This window comes from Falco cherrug, chromosome 3, assembly GCF_023634085.1.
Source record: "Falco cherrug isolate bFalChe1 chromosome 3, bFalChe1.pri, whole genome shotgun sequence".
NCBI lineage: Eukaryota > Metazoa > Chordata > Aves > Falconiformes > Falconidae > Falco > Falco cherrug.
In genome coordinates this window covers 14,563,671-14,584,841 of record NC_073699.1, presented here as the reverse complement: position 1 = coordinate 14,584,841, position 21,171 = coordinate 14,563,671, and the positions used below count along the sequence as shown (strand labels likewise).

The following is a 21,171-nucleotide window of genomic DNA, read 5'->3' as shown; positions in this document are numbered from 1 at the left end:
AGAAGGTTTGTAAAGCCTTTGGGGAACCCTGTAAAGCCATGGCAAAGGCTTCCTTGGAGGGGAGAGATGGACAATGGGTGTCCCCTGCGGTCAGCAGTCTCTTGCTGAGCCAGGATGCATGCCTTTATGCAAACATGCTCTCATCACTGGTCTGATTCACCGGGGGAGAAGTAACACGTGCTAACACACAGCGCTTGCTGGCCCACAGACCGGACAAACTCGTTGAGGTGCGGTGTTCTGGCTTGCCTCTGGCTGCAAGGCTGTAGTTCTTGGCCACCTGAGCTGCTAAGGAGATAACCTGAGTGGCAAATCCAGGCTCCTGTGGGACCCTGGAGCTGGGTCTCTGGAGTGGGTTACATCAGCCATCGCCCAGGAAGCACAAAGCAGCATGCATCTCTGGCACGGCTGCCTGCCACAATCCCTCGTAGCCAGGGCGCCTTTCGGAAAATCTGCCTGCCAGGGAAAGTCCCGGTGCATCTGCTATCCCTTGAGATGCTGCCCAGCAAAACAGCACGTCAACCATCTGCTTTCTGGAGGGGCTAAAACAAACACTCCCTTGTATGTGTGGAAAATCTAACTAGGCAATCTGTCTCCTAGCTCTGCAGCACTTCAGTGAGAGCATCCAGGAGTACTTGGCAAACTTGGACAAAGCCCCAGACCCCACGGTCAGGAAGGACACCTTCTCAAACGAGATCTTCAGTGCGTACGAAGTGCTCTTCAACAGCTGGCTGCAGCACCGGGAAGCCAAGGTGGGGGGGCAGGACCTCCCTGGGTGCGGAGGGAGGGGCGTTAGTCTGACATTGGCCTTGCAGCATCTCAGCTGTGCCCTTAGGTGAGGAGGTGGCCCCCAGAGAGTGAGCCCCCAGCTCTGATTTAGGGCTGGATGCTTTTTTTCTCCTTGTGCCCTGCAGCTCTGCTCGGTTCCCTCTGTCCTTGTGTGACACCTGCGGAATGGGGCGCTTGCTCCCTGTTGCTGGAAAGCAGGGCACGGGGTCCTTCTGCACCACTTTGGGTGGCACTCTGGGCGTATGCCACAGCTGGGAGGTGGCCAGCCAGGTTTTGTCCTCTGCAGGCATGGGTGACATGTTTAGGTGTCCCCCTTCTCCGCTGAGTACCCTTTGCACTCACATTGGCAAAGCTGGACGAAATGCTGTCCCTGCCTCGGCTCGGAGGCTTCTAGAAGCACCAGGAAGAGCAGCTCTGTAGCAGTGGGGCGACGCTGTGGCAGGCGTGTCCCCCAGGGCCTGGGCCACCATGCTCTTGATGTGCCATCTCTCCCTGCAGCTGAGACTGGCCGTGGTGGAGGCGCTGGGACCCATGAGTTACCTGATGCCCAGTGACAAGCTGGAGGAGCAGCTCCCGAAGCTGATTCCAGGCATCCTCGCCCTCTACAAGAAGCACACGGAAGCCTTCTACATCTCCAAGGTAAGCAGCTCTGAGTGCTGGTGGCGCAGGCCAAGGCCCGGTCGTGAGCTCCCCAGTTTAAGAGAGATGGGGAACGGCTGGAGAGGGACCAGCAGAAGCTGTGAAGATGATGAGGGGCTGGAGCATCTCCCTTGGAAGGACAGGCTGAGGGAGCTGGGGCTGTTCAGCCTGGAGAGAAGGCTGAGAGGGGACTTATCAACGCATACAAACACCTTAATGGTGAGCATCAGGAGGATGGGACCAGGCTCTTCTCAGTGGTGCCCAGCGACAGGACGAGGGGCAACGGGCACAAACCACAGCACAGGAGGTTCCATCTGAACATAAGGAAAAACTTCTTTCCCTTGAGAGTGACAGAGCATGGGGACAGGCTGGCCAGAGAGGCTGGGGGTCTCCTCTGGGGACATTGAAACCCCACCTGGACACGACCCCGTGCAGCCTGCTGGAGGAGAGCCTGCTCTAGCAGGGGGTTGGGCTGGGTGGTCTCCAGAGGTCCCTTCCAGCCCCCACCGTTCTGTGACCCATCCCCATCCCCACTGACTGGAGCCTTGGTGGGGTGTTGGGTGGGTAGTGTGCTTCTGCCCACTGCCACGGCTTGGGCTGTGGTTCGGGCATGCTGACAGCCGTTCCTGAATCACAGAATCGTTTAGATTGGAAAAAGCCTTTAAGAACATTAAGTTTGACCGTTCACTCAGCACTGCCAAGCCCATTGCTAAACCATGTCCCTAAGCACCACATCTGCGTGTTTTTTCCACACCCCCCAGGGATGGTGGCTCCACCACCTCCCCGGGCAGCCTGTTCCAGTGCTGGACGACCCTTTCGGTGAAGGAACTTTTCCCAGTACCCAATCTAAACCTCTCCTGGCACGACTTGAGGTCGTTTCCTCTTGTCTTGTAGCTTGTTACTTGGGCGAAGAGACCGTCCCCACCTCGCTACAGCCCCCCTGCAGGTAGTTGTAGGGAGCGATCAGGTCCCACCAAGCCTCCTCTTCTCCAGGCTGAGCACCCCCAGTTCCCTCACACACCCCTCATAAGATGTGTGCTCCAGCCCCTTCACCAGCTCCGTTGCCCTTCTCTGGATATGCTCCAGCTCCTCTATGTCCGTTTTGAAGTGAGGGGCCCAAAACCGAACCCAGGATTTGAGGTGTGGCCTCACCAGTGCCAAGTAGAGGGGATGATCACCACCCTGGTCCTGCTGGCCACGCTGTTTTGGATACAAGTGGGATGCAGGAGGGATGCTGAGCTCAGGGGTGCAGAGCGGCGGCTCTGCCCATTTCAGAGAGCAGTGTGGAAAAGCAGCAGCAGCAGCGCAGTCTTAGTTTTTACCTTATTGGTGGTGTCACACAGCTCGTGCTGTGCCTCCTCTACCCAGCTGGACTGGGCTGCAACTGCCTTTTCCATGTGAGTTTCCTTTCCTGGCATCGTGACCCCTCTGGCTACTGCGCCCAAGCCTCAGCTGGTTGTGCCCAGTGGTCTGGGAGGATGGAGCAACCTGCAGCCCGTCTCCGCTGCCATCCCCAGGTGCTCTGCCATGTGCCAGGTTGTCACCACGCACCCAGCTGTGGCTCGCAGTGGCCAGCGTGCCGCCACAGCATCAAGCAGCTCTCGGGAACGCCGGAGCTGTGTCAGCCCACGGGAGATGGATTGTGCTGCCGGCTGCTGCTGTGGTGGCTCTCACCTGCAGTCCCCTTCCCATGGACTGGCATAACAGCGGGGGGGGTGGTGGTGTGTGTGTGTCATGATCCTCTGTCCTCCTCTGGAGCCCAAGTATTTTCCCAATGCTTAACTGCAACCTGGTCTCTTGCTGAGCAGAGCCTTTGCCAGATCCTGGAAGCTTCTGTCAACATTGGGAGCCGCAGCCTTGACGTGCAGCTGGACTCTCTCCTGGGCACCCTGCACCCCCAGGTAAGGACGGGGCAGGGGGCGGTGGGGCGGGCAGGTGGGCTTCCTGCAAGGTGTAACGCTGGAACCTGGCGGTGAGCTCCATCCGCAGGGCTGGAGGTTTCCCCTGGAGCAGCCCCAGGCAGGGGCATGCAGCCTGCTGGGCTCTCCTGTCCCCTGGTACTGCCACCCCGAGGCTTCTCCGCCGCTCACCAGTGTTGTGGCCGGCTTGCTGGTGCCCGATGTACGGGAGATGTCAGCGCGCCGCTGGGCTGTCTGCAGTGAGGGCAGCTCTGGCTGCACACCAGGGCAGCAAACTGAAAGCAAGCACCTCCGAAGCAATGGGCCTCTTAAGAAGTTTGCTCTGTGAGAATAAGCGAGGGCATTGACTTGTCGCAGAGCGGTGACCGCGCAGCCCGGGAGCCCTTCTCAGGCTGCTGAGCCCAGATTCCTCCTCAGCCAGTTCCTCAGCGGCAGGGACGTGAGGTCTGCCGTCTTACCAAACTCTTAAAATCGTATTCCTGGGGCTTGAACCAGGTCTGAAGGCTATTTTTTTATATATATATATATACTAAACTGGCTGAGTCTCAAAAGTGCCAGCAGAGAGGCTGTCCTTGAAAATACACACGCAATAATGCAATAACGGTGCTGTTTGTAGGAACAACCACTTGAGGATGGGCTTCAACAGGCAGAAGCTGCTGGTGGGTGCAGAGGGGCAGCTCTGGGGCTCTGGGATGTGGCTGCCCTCACACCAGCTCTGGCTCAGCTGCAGCCCAGAATAAGCAGATGCATGTTGTCCTTGCTACAACGCTAGTGTACGTTGAATTAAGAGCCTGATTTATTTTAAGAGCACATGGAAGTGTTGACTCATTTCGAAGAGGTTCCAGAGGAGATGGCCAGTGGTCCCAGCCGGGTGGTGGGGCACCGTTAAACAAGCAGAGGAACCTGCAGCTCCTGAGCAGGCACCTCATTCCCACGTGGTCTCCCTGAGAGCACAGGCAGAGCTCTGCTCGGCCAGCAGCAGGCAGAAAGCACCGCTGTGGGCATCTGTGTGGTGGGACACTGTCACCCACCGGCCCATGGCTTTGTCTGTCCCAAATCTCAACTCCATACCTGTGCTTAGCACAGCTCTGCCTCTCCAGGGCCTGCCAGTGCCCGTTGCAGGTAATGTCCCTGACCGCAGCCATTTCTCCAACAGATTTGCGCTCCTGCAGATCCATCTGTTCCCCTGACTGTGAAAAATCACACTGAGGTTCTTCGATGCTTCACCGTCCTGGGTAAGGCATTTGTTCCCCTGAGATATCCTCTCAGCTGGGCTTGGAGGATATCGTGTACATCTTATGTATATCTATATATCTATATCTATCTTGGAGGATATTGTGGATATCTCATGTATGTATTTATAACTATATCTATCTGGGAGGATATTGTGGACATCTCGTGTACATATTTATATCTGGGAGGATATCGTGGACAACTCATATATATATCTACATTTATCTGTATCTTGGGGGATGTCATGGACGTGCAGAAAGATGGGAGGGAGGGGACGGTGGTGGTTTCTGTCCTGGCTCAAGCCCGCGGCTTCAGGCTTGCAGCAGGCGGTAGCTTTGCGTGTCCCTAAAGTCTGGCATCCAGGGATGCTGGAGCTCTCTGAGGAAGAGCATGGGGCCAGCGCTGCTCCCCTGGAGCTCACTGCTGGCTCAGGCCTGATCATCCCCTCTCAGGGACCTTCCCAAAGGCACCTGTCTTGGTTTCAAAAGTGTCTTTGGAGCATTTTGAGCTGTACCATCCCACTGCAACCTCTCTGGCAGCCGGGTTCTGCAGCGTGCTGTGCCTGTGGTGCAGGGCAGTAGGTGTAGCTTGACTTTGGGGGTACCCTGCTCATCTGTATGTCTCGTTGCTGTATCTTGTGTACGGCTAATGCCGTGGTTATTCCGGGTTCCTGCAAACATTCAGAGTGCAGCAGGGTCCCCGGTGGTCTGGCTGAGCAGGAAATGTGGGCTGACCTACAGCTTGGATGTTCTCAGCCTGTGCGTGGAGCTCTGTGGCTGGAGCCTGGCCTCCCCCGGTGCTGTCCCCACCGAATGGCTGTGGCACAGACACTGAATGGCTGTGGTACAGACAGAAGCCTGTGCCATTGCCAGAAAAAGAGCAGTGGTGTGACAAGCTGCTGCTGAGTCAGGGCTGGGTGCCGTCCCTTTCTTGCTAGCATTCATGAAGGCGAACCTGCAGCCGAGCTGCCTTTGCCTGAGCCATCTCCAGGCTGCCCTGCCGCTGAGTGCCTGTCCCTCCTCAAACCTGCCCCTCAAATGCCCACGAGCGCTGCTCCCATTTCAGCATCTACAGGCTGGTTTTATTTTTAACAATCAAAATGTTTTGATAGACAGGGCAGCACTTGTTGGAAGGTATAATTTAAACTCCAGCTCCCTAGAGAGTGCAGGAGACATGCTGAGAGCACCGGAGGAAAGCTGAGGTCTGGATGTGAGGAGCAGGATGGGCCGGTGAGCCCGGCTCACAGGGTGACATGGCAGCGGGTGGCTTCCCCAGGGAGCTGCCAGGCCAGGAGAGGAGCGGCGGTGCTCACCACACCGCACATGGTTAGACGCAGCTGGCAAAGCCCCACCGTGTGCAGCAGGTGTGCAGCTCCCCATTGCGCATGGGGATACATGGACTGGGATGTCCCCATGCAGGGGATGCAGTGCCCACATCCCAAACCTTTCGGTTGTGTGTCATCCCCGGGGCGACGTGCGTCCGTGACGGTTGTTTTGGCTCCCGCAGCCTGCTCGTTCCCTGACCGCGTGCTGGCCTTCCTCCTCCCAAAGCTGGAGAGCAGCAACGAGAGGACTCGCGTGGGGACGCTCCTCATCATGAGGCAGATCATCAACAGCGCCCGTGAGTACCAGGGCAGCTGCCACCTGGCTGGCCACGGTCCCTCTCGGGGTCTCGAAGCAGCAAGGTGCAGAGGGGCTCTGTGCAGGCTTCCTCAGACTGGTCCCTCTCCACGAGTCCCCTCCCTCCCTTGCTGGGACCTGGGGTGAGGTGACGAGCCCATCCGTGGCTGCGGGGTCAGGGGAGTAGGAAACCAGCCTGGTGGCCCGGCCAGCTGGGGAGGGGGCGAGGGACAAAGCCTTCCTTGTCACAGAAGGGGGAAGTTGGGGACCAGCAGCTCTGTCCTTGGCAGCTCAAGAGCATCACCGAGCTTCAGTCTGTCATCTTTTATTTTTTTTTTCCCAGCCTCTCAAATGGAGATTAAAAAGCCCTTTATTCTTTCATCTATGAAACTTCCTCTGCAAGACAGCAACAATAAGGTGAGCTAAGCTTCTGCTCTTCCGTGGGGTGCTGCAGGGGTGAGGGTTTATTTCTGGGACCCTGCACAGCCATACTCCCGCCACTGCCCGCCCAGCTGTCGTCCGCTGCCTCCTCCTGTTGCTCACCTCTCTCCTAGCTGGGGGCTTTGGCACAGTTCTGCCAACATGCCCAGGAGATACCCTCCCCATAACAGAGGAGCACACGGGGGCTCGTTTTCCATGTGCCCTGCGCAAGGAGCAGGGCTGAGCGCAGGCAGCCCTGCCTAGCAGGGCGTATCGCTGCTGCAAAGTCTGGTCCTGCCTGAAGTGCCACATGTGAGTGATGTGCATGGCCGTGCCGGGAGTGCTGTGCCGCCAGCAACTTGGCTGACATGGTCGCAGGATGCGTCCCACTTGCAAAACACAGACCTGGCTTTGCCAGACATAACTGCCTGCAGTGGGTGGTGGGGCTGTGGGCTCCTGCCCGGCCCCCCCTGGGCTAACCCCACAGGTGTGAGCAGCGGGCAGCTGACTCCAGCGTCCTGTGCTGTGCCCGGCTGCCGCTGGCGGAGCCCAAACCCAGTTGAAAGGCTGTGTGTAACCCATAATAACACTCCCTGCTGGCGAGGAGGAGGTGGCAAAGGGCAGCTGTGAGGAGGACCCTGCTGCAGGCAGAAATCCCTGCTGCTTGCAGCTTCTCCCCTCTGCCCTTTGCCGACGCTGGTGCTGCTGCTCTGCCCGTGCAGGTGAAGCGGGCCATGGTGCAGGTGATCAGTGCCATGGCTCACCACGGCTACCTGGAGCAGCCTGGCGGGGAGGCGATGATGGAGTTCCTTGTCCGTCAGTGCGCCCTTTCCTCGGATGCGGTAAGCACGCCTGGGTGGACTAAAAACTCCTCAGGAAAGGTACCGGGTGGCACTGGGCAAGTCCCTGTCTGTAGCCGTGCACATCGCTGGCTCGCTGCAGCACCGATTTAGGCAGGCCGGTGGTGGAGGCAGCCCAGTACCCAGATGTGTGGCCGTGCTGTGCAGCCTGCAGAGCTCTGCCGTCCGGCTGCTGCTCAGCACTGTCCTCAGCGGAGCGGCGCAGAAGCCTGCGTGCTTTGCTTTGCTTCACCTGCAGCCTCCCGAGCCTGCACCCTCCCCAGGGCAGCCTCTGCTCTAGGACCCGAGCGTCTGAACCAACCATACCCCCCCAGTTCTGTCCCAATGCAGGTTCCCCACCTCAGACCCTCAGGATGTCCCCCTTGCCATCCCCGCCATCCAGCCCTTGTGCAGCAGCACTGCAGCTTCTTCCCTGTCTTTTCCCTATGGTCATGTGGTTCTTGCCTCCGGAGCAAGGACCTGTTGGGACAGCTCTCCCTGCATCCAAAAGATGCCAGCCAGGACTCAGGGGGCCATGCTGGCAGGACTTCCTGCTCTGTGCCCCCCTTGTAGCCAGCCTGAGTCAGGCTGCTTGCCCTCTCAGTATGAGGGTAGCTCCTTGACATGGGGGCTTGGCTGCCTCCAGCCCCACTAGTCCAGCTGAGCTGCAGAGATGTGGGCACAACAAAAAACACCCTTGGGCTCCTCCCGTTTTCCTCAAAGAGGAGCAGGGGCGATGGCTGGGGCTGCAGCAGCACCTCTGTACATCCTGGATGGAGCTGGAGCATGTGCCGGGGATGGGCCACAATGGAGATGGGCTTTCATGTTCTGCCCGTTCCTGCCAGCACGCTGTTTGCCAGGCATCCCATCTCGATGGCTTGGGCAGCATGTTTGCTGAGGGAGTCAGCCAGAGCTGCTCCCGGTTGCTGCCAGCCCTGCTGCAGCATCCATGCTGACCTGCGCTCTCCCTCTTTTCCAGCAACCTAAAAAGCAGCCACCAGATGCCGATGACCTCACTAGTGACAGCGTCCAGAGCATCAGCGTCAATACGCTCTTTCTCCTTAGCACGACTGTTGACAGGATGAGCAATGTGAGTCTGCGGAGACATCTCCGCCTCTGGGGTGGTGGGTGCTGCTCCCAGAGCCACCGTCCACATGCTGGGGGTCCTGTCTCACCCTCAGCACAGCCAGCACGACCCGTGCAACATGCAGGGTGGCCTGTCTGCCAGGTGGGATGGATTGTCACCACTCCCAGTACTTGTAGGAGCTATTGCTATTATCCCCATCCCTCTGGGAGTAGGGCAGAGGTCTGGCTGGGGAAGCTGTCTGCCCAAGGACCTGTGTGTACCCACCCTGTGAGCTTCTCTAAGGCTGGAGCAAGGCAGTAGTGCTGGAAGTCCCCAGCACAAGCCAGGCAGGGACCTGCTGGAGCAGGGCTGGGGGAGGGACACGGAGCTGGTCCGAGGGCTGGAAGCCCTCTGCTGCGGAGAAAGGCTGGGAGAGCTGGGGGGGCTCAGCCCGGAGCAGAGGAGGCTGCGGGGAGACCTGGCTGCGGCCACTCGGTGCCTACAGGGGCTGTAGGAAGGTGGGGACGGGCTTTTTAGCAGGGCCTGGGGCAACAGGACCTGGGGGGCGGCTTTGAACTGAAAGGGGGAGATGTAGGGTGGACACAAGGAAGAAATTTGTTACGCTGAGGGCGGCGAGGTGCTGGCAGAGGCTGCCCAGAGCAGCTGTGGGTGCCCCATCCCTGGGAGCTCAAGGCCAGGCTGGACGGGGCTGGGAGCAACCTGGTCTAGCGGGAGGTGTCCCTGCCCATGGCAGGGGGGTGGGACTGGCTTCTCTTGGAAGGTCTCCCCGCCCCCCCCCAAACCCAAACCGTCCTGTAATTCTGTAAAAGGAACACCCATGGGCTGGAGCTTTGGTGCTGCTGGAGTGGAGCGCAGGTAGCAGAGACCTCTCCCTTCCTGAACAATAGCACTGGTTGAGGGTACTCGGGGATTTTCCCTGTCAGCAAAAGGCCTTTTGGATTGGCATCTTTCCCTCCTCTCCCTCTCAGTCCCGTGCTCCGATTCAGGGTCCCCCTCCTGCAGGTGGGCTCCTGCCAGCTGCCCTCAGCCAGCAGACGTGGCCAGCGCCTTGCTCCCCTTTTCCTGGCAGGTCCTGTGGCCGTACCTGCTGGAGTTTGTGACCCCCATACAGTTCACCAACGCCCTGACCCCACTCTGCAAGAGCCTCATGTACTTGGCCATGAAGAAGCAAGAGGAGGGAGAAAGCGCATCCCTTATCCGCTACGACCTGAACGGTCAGTCCTGGCTCACCCCTGCAGATGCTGGGCTGCACCAGCTTGAGAGTTGCCCGCACACCAGGCAGCTGCTGCCCTGCTTCGTGCCTGGTGCCGTCTTATGCTGCTTTTCCCTTCTTTTCGCAGCAAATCTTCCTTCGCCCTATGCTTTAACGACGAGATTGCTGGTGAGTGGCCTGGAGGCAGAGCTCTTCCTTTCTCCGGTGACTGGCACGTCTGGAGAAAGCGTTCTCCCTCCCCTGTCCTGGATGGACTCGGAGGAACCTGCCCCAGACAATGGGCAGGGTGAACGCCCCATTTCTGCTCGCTGCTCCAGGCAGAGGTGCCCGTATCCAGAACCATTGTGCACCTCGTGGGTGCCCCCCCTTCCCCTCTGGGTGCAGGGGTGCCTCTGTGTAGGTAGTGAAAGCGCAGACGGAGGTGCCCAGGGCTGCGTGAGTGGGCTGGGCTGCAGTGCACATCTCCAGTTGCACTTCCAGGGCTTTGAGAAACCGCTCCTCAGCCCTGGAGAGGCCGGGGTTTGCTCCTCTGGGGTGAATCCAGGTTATGGAGAGATGTTCTCTCCCGACAACATTTCTCTATCAACAGCTGGAGCAAAAGGAGGAGGCTGTAGTTTCTTTGAGGTGTAGCGAGCAGTCGCTTCCCAGTGTCACATTCTTGCGTTTTGATTCCAATTTTCTGACTTGCAGCCTGGAGATGACTTTTCTCTGCACTTAACACCCTTTGTTCCATCCCCGACCTTTCAGGTTGTATCTTCACAGCCGTATGTAGGAGACTGCCGGGGGACGGCTGCCTTGCGTCTGCTGAACGTGTTGCATTACAGCGTCCACCCTGCACTGGACCAGCTTTGGAGCAAGAAGATCCCTCTCTTGGTGGAGCACATAGAAGGTAGGAAGGGGCTTCTGCTTGGGAGAAACCCTCTGCTGGAGTCACCTTCTTCAAACTGGATTGTGTGTGCCTGGACGCTTGGAGGTGTGCAGGAATAGGGTGGGGTGCTGCCCACATGCCTGTTGACCCTCGGTCTGTTGAAGCTCTCTGAAGTGCCATTTCCTATTTTAATAAGGATTTTAATCACCCTGGTGCTACTAATTCCTACCGGGCGTGCCTTTGAAGAGGTTAGCGCCGCTGCGTCAAGTACAGGACACACCGCGTTTGAAGAGCGGTCTGCCCCTACTACATGACGTGCAGTGCGGGTGAGAAACCAGTGTAAAAAAATGTGCTTTCTCCTAGAGAACATGGAGAAGTCCCTGTCCCAGAAGGATTGGGAGGAGAAGCTGCTGCTGGTGAGGGTCCCTGTGCTGGGGAGGCGATGGGGTGGTGGGAGGGCAAGTGGCAGCCAGCTCCAGAGCTCCCGGGCTGGGCTCGCCCAGGCTCGGCATGCAGCACGGTGACATGAGCTGGCTCCACAGAGGCAGGCATTTGCCATCACCCACCCTGACCCTGGTGGCAGAGGTGGTCACTCATCGTCATGCTGCCAGGTCTTGTTCGCTTCAGAGGCGGAGATGCAGGTCAGCGTGGAGAGTGACTGCAGGGAAGGTGAAAAATGAGCTTTCAGGCTTGCTGGTGGGTCAGAGAACAGCGGTCCCAGGAGTGTCTCCCCACTTAATTGGAGAGCCTTAAAATAGGGCATGGAGAAGCAATTAAAACTGGGCAGGGCCCATCCTGCCTCTCTGCTGATGGCAGTGTTACTTAGGGTAGTTTATCTTGGAAGAGACCTGACCCTGAGGAAAAAACCCCACATTTCTGGAGCAGGGGGAATGGCTGGCAGGATCCACTCGGGTGGGCAGCCTGCCTTCCAAAGGGGATCCCGTGGTGATCCAGTGCAGCCCAGGGTCTGGGTATGTCCGACACGAGCCCCCCGTGTTTTATTTATTGCACTGAGGCTCCTCGCTCAGCTAGGTCCGTTAGGACGCCTGCGGCTGACAGCTCTTCCTCCCGCAGTTCCTGCAGGAGACGCTGGTGGCTGTGTCTGACAACACGTGGATTTGCCATTTTGTCACGGAGATGTGCAGGCAGCTGCACGGCTACAACGGCTTCCCACTGGAGAAGGTGATCACCGGGGGGGAGTGGGGGCAGCGACGGGCTGGCAAGCACCTGTCCTGCCGCAGCGCGTTAGCGGGGCAGGGGCCAATCCAGCCCTCGGTGCTTTCCCAAGGCATTGTTCTGCCGGTAGCTTGGTGCTGGGGAAGGGTGTGTGAGGAGGGAAGGGGTAGCAGGAGGTTGGCGAGGTGGCTGGGCAGTCTTGAAAACGGAATATATTGGCCGGTCCACAGCCAAATCCCTGGCTCGAGAGGTCCCGGCCGGGCTGCGCTGCTCCGCCTGTGCTGGTCAGAGCCAGCGAGCTGCGGGCTGAGCCAGGCCAAGAGCTCTCTGGTGCGAAGGGCAGGAACCGAACGACCCCATTTCCCACCGCGCCGGCGCAGGGGTGTGCAGTGAGCGGTGACCTCCAGCTGGCGAGCGCAGGAAACAGGGGAAGTCTCCTTCTGGGGGGTCGGGGTGGAAGAGGTGGCTGCCGAGGGCCGTGGTGTTTCTGCAGGGATGTAGGAGAAGCTGGAGCCGAGCCCAGCTTGACTGGTCACCAGGGGCTGCTGAGGCATCGCTGGAAAATCTGTCTTCGCGCTCCCTCTGTCGCAGTGACTTTGTTTTCCTCTGGGCAGGACCAAGGGTTTTGTTATCCCTGTCCCTGGCTCCGATGAATACAGTTGGCTCTTCCTTGGACAGAGCGCTGCTCTGTGGTGCAATTTCTGTCCCGGTGGGCCCTCGTACCCCAGCTTACAGCCAGACTCTGCCCTACACCTTTGCTTTAGGGCACGCACCTTCAGGGTGCTGTGAGGAGCAACCTGCGTGACCGAGCTCGGCCTGCCCGCGAGGGCTTGGCAGGGTTTCACGGGGTGGTAACGTTACTCTTGCTCTTCCAGAACTTCCTGTATAAATGCATCGGGACGACGCTTGGGGCATGTGCCAGCAAAGACCTCGTGCAAAAGCAGCTGCAGGAGCTCCTGGAAACAGCCAGATACCACGAGGAGGCAGAAAGGGAGGTGAGGAGGAGTTATGTCAAACACCCCAAAGGTCATCCTGATGGACCAGGAGAGCAGTCCTACCATGATGACCTCTCTTTTTCCAGTCCCACCACACCTGGCCAGGGCTCGTACCTTCTGGAGAAAGGCTTGTAGGGTAGGTCACAGCATCTGGGTGAATGGGCCCAGAAAAGTGAAGAGAGCCCATGTGCAGCAACCCAACGGCAAGGGGGCTCTGAAGCTGGGTGAGATGCAGGGGGTGCCTTGGGACACTGTCTCAAGTGGGGTGTGAACCCAGACTGGGACAGCGTGCTGTTGTTCCCCAGCCCTGAATGTGCTGGCAAGCTCCTTTCTCAGGGAAATCATCAAATTACAGAATAGCTGGAGTTGGGAGGGACCTTTGAAGATCACCTAGTCCCGGTGCCATGGGCAGGGACATCTCCCGCTAGACCAGGTTGCTCAGAGCCCCAGCCAGCCTGGTCTTGTGTGTTTATAGGGATGGGGCATCAATCCCTGCTCCAGGCAGCCTGTGCCAGTGCCTCACCACCCTCAGCGTAACAAATTTCTTCCTTGTGTCCACCCTACATCTCCCCCTTTCAGTTCAAAGCCGCCCCCCAGTCCTGTCACCCCAGGCCCTGCTAAAAAGCCCGTCCCCACCTTCCTACAGCCCCTGTAGGCACCGAGTGGCCGCAGCCAGGTCTCCCCGCAGCCTCCTCTGCTCCGGGCTGAGCCCCCCCAGCTCTCCCAGCCTTTCTCCGCAGCAGAGGGCTTCCAGCCCTCGGACCAGCTCCGTGTCCCTCCCCCGGCCCCGCTCCAGCAGGTCCCTGCCTGGCTTGTGCTGGGGACCCCCGAGCTGGGCGCAGTGCTCCAGGGGGTCTCCCCAGAGCGGAGCAGAGGGGCAGAATTCCCTCCCTCGCCCTGCCAGCCACGCCGCTCGGGGTGCAGCCCAGGAGCCGGTTGGGTTTCTGGGCTGTGAGCGCACGTTGCCGGCTCGTGCCCCGTTTGTCACCTCCCCGGTCCTTCTCCACAGGGCTGCTCCCCCCGTCCCCCCCAGCCTGTGTTGGTACAGGGGGTACGGCCTCGACACAGGGGCAGGACCTTGCACTTGGCCCTGTTGAACAGATGCACGAATCCTTTGGTGCCAGGAGGGTCTCTGCAGGTTTCAGGGATGGCGGTGCCGTGGCAGCCTGGGGTGCGTTCGGAGCTGCCGGTGCCCTGTTACTGCCAGGTGCCTTCTCGTGGGCATTGCCATCACTGCTGTGCTGCCCCCAGCTGCCTGCCTGGCTCCACGCCTCTGTGCCCAGCGAGCATCAGCCTGATGCCATACGGGGTGTTTTTGGCTCTGGCTTCATCGTTGGGCTGGGGCCTCATGTAGCCCCACAGTTCTGGGGAGTGAAGCCAGAGCCATAGGAAAAAAAACAACCCAGGAGTTTTCTTTTGGTTCAGCTGCCTGTCCTGGTGTGCCGTGGGGTCAGGTGGGCTCAGCGCCCTGCTTTGACAGCCAATTGTTCCATTAGCGTGGCTGAATCATGACACGTTGCCATCCTCTGCAGCGTTAACTTGTGTCTCCAGTGTGAGCTTTTGCTCCCTTGGACCCTCCAGCGTTGCCCCATCCCTGCGATGGGGAAGAGGACCTAGCTCTTCCCACTCCTCTGGGCTGCAGCCCACTGAGCTGCTGTCACCCTGGGGCTGGGGCTACACCTCCCACTGCTCCCCAGGGCATCTGCAGCTGGTGAGACACTTCTCTGAGCTCCAGCAGTTCTTGGCTGCGCCAGGATGGTCTGGTGACATCTTCCTGTGCAGTGCCCCTCAATCCTCGCGCTCACCGTCACACCACGGACCTGCTGCTGCCTTCGCTGGGGATGCTACCTCATCTTTCTTGGGCAGCCTCCAGCTCATGTGCTCAAGTCATAAAATCATTGAGCGGTTTGCACTGGGAGGGACCTCTGAAGGTCATCTAGTCCAACCCCGTGCCACGGGCAGGGACATCTCCTGCTAGACTAGGTTGCTCAGAGCCCCGTTAAACCTGACCTTGAATATTTCCAGGGATGGGGCATCGACCACCTCTCTGGGCAACCTGTGCCAGTGCCTCACCACCCTCACAGTAAAGACTTTCTTCCTAATGTCTAATCCAAATCTCCCCTCTTTCAGCTTAGAACCATCACGCCTGGTCCTATTGCTACGGGCCCTGCTTAAAAAGCCATCTGCTTATGGATGCTTTGCAGCATTTTCTTCACCGCCAGCTCAGACCCTCCTTCGCTACCCTGGAGCTGAGGTCGGGGTCAAGCCCTTCCTGCCCGTCCTGGCCAGACTGATGCTCCGGCTTCGCACACTCCCCGGCTTCCCGTTAACCTTGGCTGAGCCGCGTTGCCGTGCCTGGCTGGATCGCCCCACTGCCGAGCGCTCCCCCCGCCTGCGGCTGCCTTCCAGCGCAGTGCAAACACAAGCTAATGGTGCCTGGCTTTGCTCCAGCTTATGCAACTCTGTCGAGGGCCGCTCTTGAATAAACTGTTTATGGAGTTTCAGCCCAGCTCGCTAGACCTCCTGGAGGTACAGCAGAAAGGCAGGACCTGCTAAGCCTGCTTTGCTCTTGCTTCCAGCCAGAGCGCTCGACTGGGCTCCTGCCTCCCGCAGAGTGGCTGACGTCTGCCTGCCGGAGAGCGTGCCATGTCTGTCCTGCCCCCATGGCTCTTCTCTGAGCTCTGTCCCGGGCTGTCACCCAGACAAGGACAGCGTTATTGTGCCCTGTGTCCCCTGGAGGGGAGTCCCTGGCTGGAGAGAGCAGAGCGCTGGCTGCCAGGACTGCTCCCAGCTGGGCACAGCTCAGGTGCTGGGAATTAAACCAATAAACAGGCTCTCTTTAACTGTCAGCTGGGGCTGGTGAATTAATAGCTTTCTGCTAATGTGTTTTCTCTGCTTCCTCTAGGGACTTGCTTCCTGCTTTGGGATATGTGCAATAAATCACCTGGAGGAAACCCTGGCCAAGCTGGAAGATTTTGTTCGGTCTGATGTCTTCAAGAAATCCGTGGGCCTGTTCAGTATCTTTAAGGTAAGAGCCAAAGGGCCCCCGCTGCGACACAGCCAGCAGCAAAAGGCTCGCGCAGGCTTCTTCAGATGCGGCGTGTGCTGGAGCGCTCCTTGGGAGAGGAGTTAATTTCCTGCCTTGGTGGGTTTGGCTGGGGGCTGGGGGACCCTCCACCTCACCGGAGAGCTGCTCCCGGCATCACGGGCTGTTTGGCACCAGCCCCTCGCTCTCAGCCACATGCTGCTGGAGGCTCGCGCCCCGGCGGAGCTGCTTGCTTGGCTGGCTGGGCCTGGGCGAGCTGTAACTTGGCTCCTGCATCTGCCAGGGGACCCTGGCCTGATGTGGAGCGTGGTTTGGCTGTCACCCACGCCGGTGCCTGAGAGCGATCCCCGAGCAGCTCCTGCAGCTGTGCGTGTGCCCCAGGAGATGGGGCAGTTTCGTGCCCTGAGCACTGGCAGCAAAAGTCTTTCCTCAAATTTTCTGACCTAGGCAGCTGTCTTAATTCCTGATCTCTAAGACCGGGTGTTTGAGGGACAGGATTAGCGCTGCGCGGATGTGGAAGAGACACTGGCCCACAACAGAAGGGTGCCTAGAGCTCAGCGGCTGGCCAGGGAAGCCCTCGTGCCACCCTTGTCCTTGCCCTGCCCCTCGGGCTGTGGCACAAGGTGGGTCAGCCACCAGCTGCTCCCTGGGACAGAGCAGAAACCTTTGAGCCCCGCTGGTTAACAGGCAGGGGATGCTGATTTCTAGCATGGTAGTTAACCAGCAGTTAACCTGGTTAACTTGCCCAGGCTGGGGCTCACGTGCTTCCCCACAGGGCTCTAACAGCTGCCGTTAGTGCAGATTGCGCTTGGGTGACGGATGCTCCATCAGGGCTCTGGGGGGTTGTTGCCACCACCAAAAGGATGGACAGCAAAGTTCCGAATCCAGCTTGGAGGGGCCCTGTCTTCTAGGGGGTACCTTCAGCCGGCGAGGCAGGCCACCTCCCTGTGAGACCTGGGAAGAGCCAGCCGTGGCTTCCCCACCAGTCCCCCCCATTCACTTTCTCACCTGCTCTAACAGGACCGTAGCGACACTGAAGTGGAGAAAATAAAGAGCACTCTCATCCTGTGCTATGGATACGTCGCTGTGTACGCGCCCAAGGAGCTGGTGCTGTCTAGGATTGAAGCAGACATCCTGAAGAACATCTTCCAGTACTTTAACACTAAGGTAAGCTGTTGGGACAGCCCATCCTCCCCGGGGAGGGAGAGCACGCCTGGATGAGCTGGAGCAGCCAGGCTCTTCTGGATGCTCTGCCTGAAGGGTCCTGCTGGGACACGTGGGCAGCCCCTGGGAGAAGGTCATTCACTACGGAGTCTTCTCTCTTGCGTGCATTGCTAACGTGTGTTGTTTTTTCACTTGTTCAGGTTCTGGGAATAAAGGTAGAAACCAAGGTACAGTGTGAGGCATTAAATCTGAACTCCTCTCTGCTCTTTCCCGCTGTGTCTGTCTGCCTCTTGCTCTGGGTTCCCCTGGAGAGCAGCCCCGAGCTGTGCTCGCAGCAGCACTCCTCTGCCCGTGGGGACTGGGAGAGCTGCAGGAGCTGCTGCTCCTCGCCCCGGGTGCCCCAGCCCGGTCCTCCATGCTGGAACTGTTGCCTGAGAGTGCTAAAACTCACAGCAGAGGGGAAGAGAAAGATGCTTTTCTGGCAGGACAGGAGCTGCGGGTGAAAGCGTGGCTCAGGGGGGCACCACCCTGCTGAAATGCTGAGCTGGCCAAAGGCTGCATTGGCCTCCCATGGTCAAGCTCGCTGCCCAGGGGCTGCCTTGAGCCTGCTGCCTTCCACCCGTTCTGCTGAGGCCGTGCCTTTCCTGCGAGCTCTGCGTGGCTGGAGCTCACAGAGCCATCCCCAGGAGAGAGCGAGTCGGTGTGGGTTTGCTCTCGTGGCAAGCCGTGCCGTGCCCACCCTGGGAGGCGAGGACTGGGGGTTGCTCCCCAGAGTGATGCTCGCCTCCCCTGCCCGCAGCAGGGAGCGGGGGGCAGTCAGGCAGCCCCCTGCCCCCCAGCACACGTGCTTTGCCAGGGTAGCTCAGGGACTCCAGAGACCAAGCTGCAACCCACCGCTGGGCTAAAATCCACTAAACTAATTTTCCTGCTTCACCCTGGAACAATCATTCAGTGGGATGGTATTAAAACCAAGATTACTGTCCTGGGGGCAGTGAGGGGCTGTATTTTTATATTTCTCTTTCTAAGGCTGAACAAGAAAAATGGCATTTGTCAAACTGAACTGTCAGGCCAAGGATTCCTTCTCTGGGCTCCACTAATGCGTTTTCCTTCTGGGCTCCCGCTGGCACTAACAGCTTCTGCAGAGCATCTCCAGCCCCCAAGCTGGGGACCCTCTGGCTCAAACCTTCCTGGGATGCTCACCTGTGAGCAGTGGGGACAAGGGGAGTGCTTTTTAATTGGGGTGCCTCCTCTCGACTGTCCTGGGACCCAAGCTGTGGAGGAAGAGCTCCTGGCTGGCAACTTCTGGAGTTGCCTTGAGCATCTGCGTGCTGAGGGTGCTGCCTCGGCCTCGGCGGGGAGGAGGGAGACCCTGGAGGGCTGTCCTCATCCCAAGTGCTGCCAGGGAGTTCCTGGTGTCCAGCTAGCCCGAGACACTGGGGACAGGGTGTCCTTCTGCTCCCCGGTCACCAGAGAGCCTGTAACATGGATAAAGAGCAGAGAGCTGAGCCCATACGCTGCTAACAGCACAAGCCAAGCTGTCGTGCTCAGCCTGAGCATGTTTGCTTGGAGGGTCACCAGTGCCGGGTGGGATGAGACCTTACGGCTGTGTGGTAAGCCCGGTCTTCGCTTCTCACGCTGGGTTCTGCTCTCAGGACCTGACCCTGAAGCTGTGCCTCATCCGGAGCATCTGCATGATCAGCCAAGCCATCTACAACGGTGTGAAGTGCGGGGACTTCGTCTTCTCCCGCAAAGCTGAGCTGGTGGCCCAGATGGTGGTAAGAGCAAGCTCTGGAGGGTGGCCGGGCTAGGGGCTCGTCTAGAGGACACCGGGGAAGGGTCCCAACCCACACTTCTGAGGGTTATGTGTGGGTGTAGCTCCATCTGGAGTCTGTGCGAAGGGCAGGCACGAGTGCCCCGATGAGCCCTGTCTCCATGTGTCTGCCAGGTTCTGCTGGGGCAGGATGCAGCCGTCTGTGGTCCTGCAGCCCTCCAGCCTGGGCTCGGGTCCCAGCAGGGGGGTGAGCAGTGGGAGGATGGCTGGCTGCGAGCCAAACCAGACTGGCTTCTCCTGCCAGAGGCATGGGGTCGTTGGGTGGCACTTGGAGCGTCGGGCTAATGTGGAGGGGCGCCTGGCTTGCTGCATGAGGGAGGCTGGGCTTCGGGGCAGCAGTCACCCTGAAGCCTCTGCCCAGTGTGGGATGGGGCTGGCTGTGACCGTAACCATCCCCTTGTTCTGCCTTCCAGGAGTTCATAAAAGCAGAGCCGCCGGAGGCGATGCGGACGCCAGTTCGCCAGCGGGCGATGATCACCTGCACTTACCTGGTGTATCCTTCCTCTGCGCCCATCCCTGCGGGAATGCCGCTCTCAGGGCAGCGCTGGCTGGAGCTGCTGCACCCATGGAGCCCGACCCCGCTCCCCAGTTTGCCCCACGGGTCTGACAGCAGAGTGAGGGGCTCTCCCTCGGTGGGCGCGTTAGCGGTGCTGTGCCAGTCACGGTGAAGCTGGGCGGCCTGGCACGGCTGCCAGCTGGCTTCCCTCAGCGCTCCTGGGCTCGGTTCTCGTCGTACTCTGCAGTGAATGTTCTTGCTACAAAGCAGAGCCAAGGGCACTGCACTCTCAGTTACGCAAAGATGACTTCTGAGCTCCAGTTAAAAATACCCAGCACGTCACAGCTCCTGACACAGATACTGGGAACACTCTGCCTGCTTCCCATTAAAGCCACTGCCACTTAGTGTGGAGTCAAGTCAGACGGAATGCATATTAAAATCCTTGTTCCCTGCTTAGCCAGGTGAAAGGCGCTCCCAGAGCGCTCGATGCATCCGTGTTGCTTCCTTAACCTGGGGTCAGCATCCTGGAGCCTCACCTCAGTGATCCCGACAGGACAGAGCTGATTGATACCTGCCTTGCTAGCGTGCTTGCCCTTCCACCACTGGAGCTGGTGAAGGAGAGAGATGAGAATGGAGGCGATGCCTTACACAAGGAGGTGCGGGATCTGGCACCAGCAGGCTGAGGCAGGCAGGGAGCTGCTGGGGTGCCTGCCTGGCGTTGGCAGCACAAAGCCGCTGCGGAACTAACACCAGGTCGCTCACGACCCGGCTGGGTGATAGAGCTTCGTTCCGCAGCGTGGGAGCCGTGGTCACGGCCGATCCCGGGCACCGGTTCCCGGGCAGCGCACAGATGCTTTTCCACAGTCCCGTGAGCCACTGGGTGCCATGGCCCCGGCATCTCCCCGGCAGCAGACCGGCCGTGGGAAAGGCCTGTTTTCCATTCAGCTGGGCACCTCGGGGGAAGCAAGCTGCACCATTTCCTCTGCTCACTTATCTCTGGAAAAAGCCTGGCCCTTCTGTGCGCTGATAGCAAGTGAGAAAATATGAGCTTATCAGCAAGTCCAAATGCTGCTAATAAGAGCATGAACTCCCTCGAGGGAAAAAATCAAATGATCCTGGAAACCCTGCAGGGTAGAAGGGGCCTTTACATAACTAGCTTTTGAAAGGCTGCAGCTGCTTCTCAGTTGTGGTTGAGTGCTTAATGAATGAAAATAACATGCTGCTAATGAAGTTGTTGCAGCTGCTGGGTGGCTGCAGAGCAGCCCCTTGTTCCACCATATCGCCTGCCGCTGCTGCGGCTCCTTCAAGGTGAGCTGCAGAGCAGCAGCCTGGGGCTCTGCCTGTCCCTGGCTAGTGTTTGCAGGCATCTGGCCTAAAAGTTTCAGTTGTTAATCCTTTTCTCCTTCCCTTCCATCCTATGAAGCTTTGTAGCTTTTCTTTTTTGGAGTTTCTCCCAAAGTAAGTCCTGGAAGGAAACAGTAAGCATCTTCAAAGGGCTCATTCAGACTGGGCTCGCTGGAATTTGTCCCCAAGGGGGAGAAGGACCAAATTCCCTTCTGGAAGGTCTGTGCTGAAGCCTGTGTGCTAGCGTGCTTGGCTCTGACTAGCTGCTGGCACCTGGTGCAGATCATGACCACCGCAGTGCTGACCCCCACCACGTACCTGGCGCTTCCAGCGGAGGTGGATTGTGCAGCTGGGGTTTTGGTCCCTGCTGTGTTTTCCTGCTAAGCTGGAGGTGGCTGCCTCTTGGCACCCGACACCTGGGAGAGTGCCACAAGCTGGGAATAGGCACAGAGAGAGCACTGTTCCTCCCCGGGTGCCTGGGCTGGCTTTCTGGGAC

At 58.9% G+C, this 21,171-nt stretch overlaps 1 protein-coding gene across 4 annotated transcripts in view; it reads left to right on the top strand.

The window, feature by feature from the left end:
• MROH1 (maestro heat like repeat family member 1) overlaps positions 1-21,171 on the top strand; it is a 56,981-nt gene that overhangs the window by 10,890 nt on the left and 24,920 nt on the right. For 2 of the 4 annotated variants that reach the window (XM_055703823.1, XM_055703822.1), the window contains exons 7-26: positions 598-749; positions 1,285-1,425; positions 3,234-3,326; positions 4,501-4,579; positions 6,084-6,197; positions 6,540-6,613; positions 7,339-7,458; positions 8,435-8,545; positions 9,612-9,756; positions 9,883-9,923; positions 10,503-10,644; positions 10,987-11,039; positions 11,698-11,805; positions 12,675-12,794; positions 15,700-15,822; positions 16,861-17,007; positions 17,205-17,231; positions 18,657-18,779; positions 19,249-19,328; positions 19,852-19,987. In XM_055703823.1, the coding sequence (XP_055559798.1) occupies positions 598-749; positions 1,285-1,425; positions 3,234-3,326; positions 4,501-4,579; positions 6,084-6,197; positions 6,540-6,613; positions 7,339-7,458; positions 8,435-8,545; positions 9,612-9,756; positions 9,883-9,923; positions 10,503-10,644; positions 10,987-11,039; positions 11,698-11,805; positions 12,675-12,794; positions 15,700-15,822; positions 16,861-17,007; positions 17,205-17,231; positions 18,657-18,779; positions 19,249-19,328; positions 19,852-19,987 (2,129 nt within the window). The remainder of the gene's footprint in view (positions 1-597; positions 750-1,284; positions 1,426-3,233; positions 3,327-4,500; positions 4,580-6,083; positions 6,198-6,539; positions 6,614-7,338; positions 7,459-8,434; positions 8,546-9,611; positions 9,757-9,882; positions 9,924-10,502; positions 10,645-10,986; positions 11,040-11,697; positions 11,806-12,674; positions 12,795-15,699; positions 15,823-16,860; positions 17,008-17,204; positions 17,232-18,656; positions 18,780-19,248; positions 19,329-19,851; positions 19,988-21,171) is intronic. The other 2 variants (XM_055703825.1, XM_055703824.1) reach the window with 1 other exon arrangement.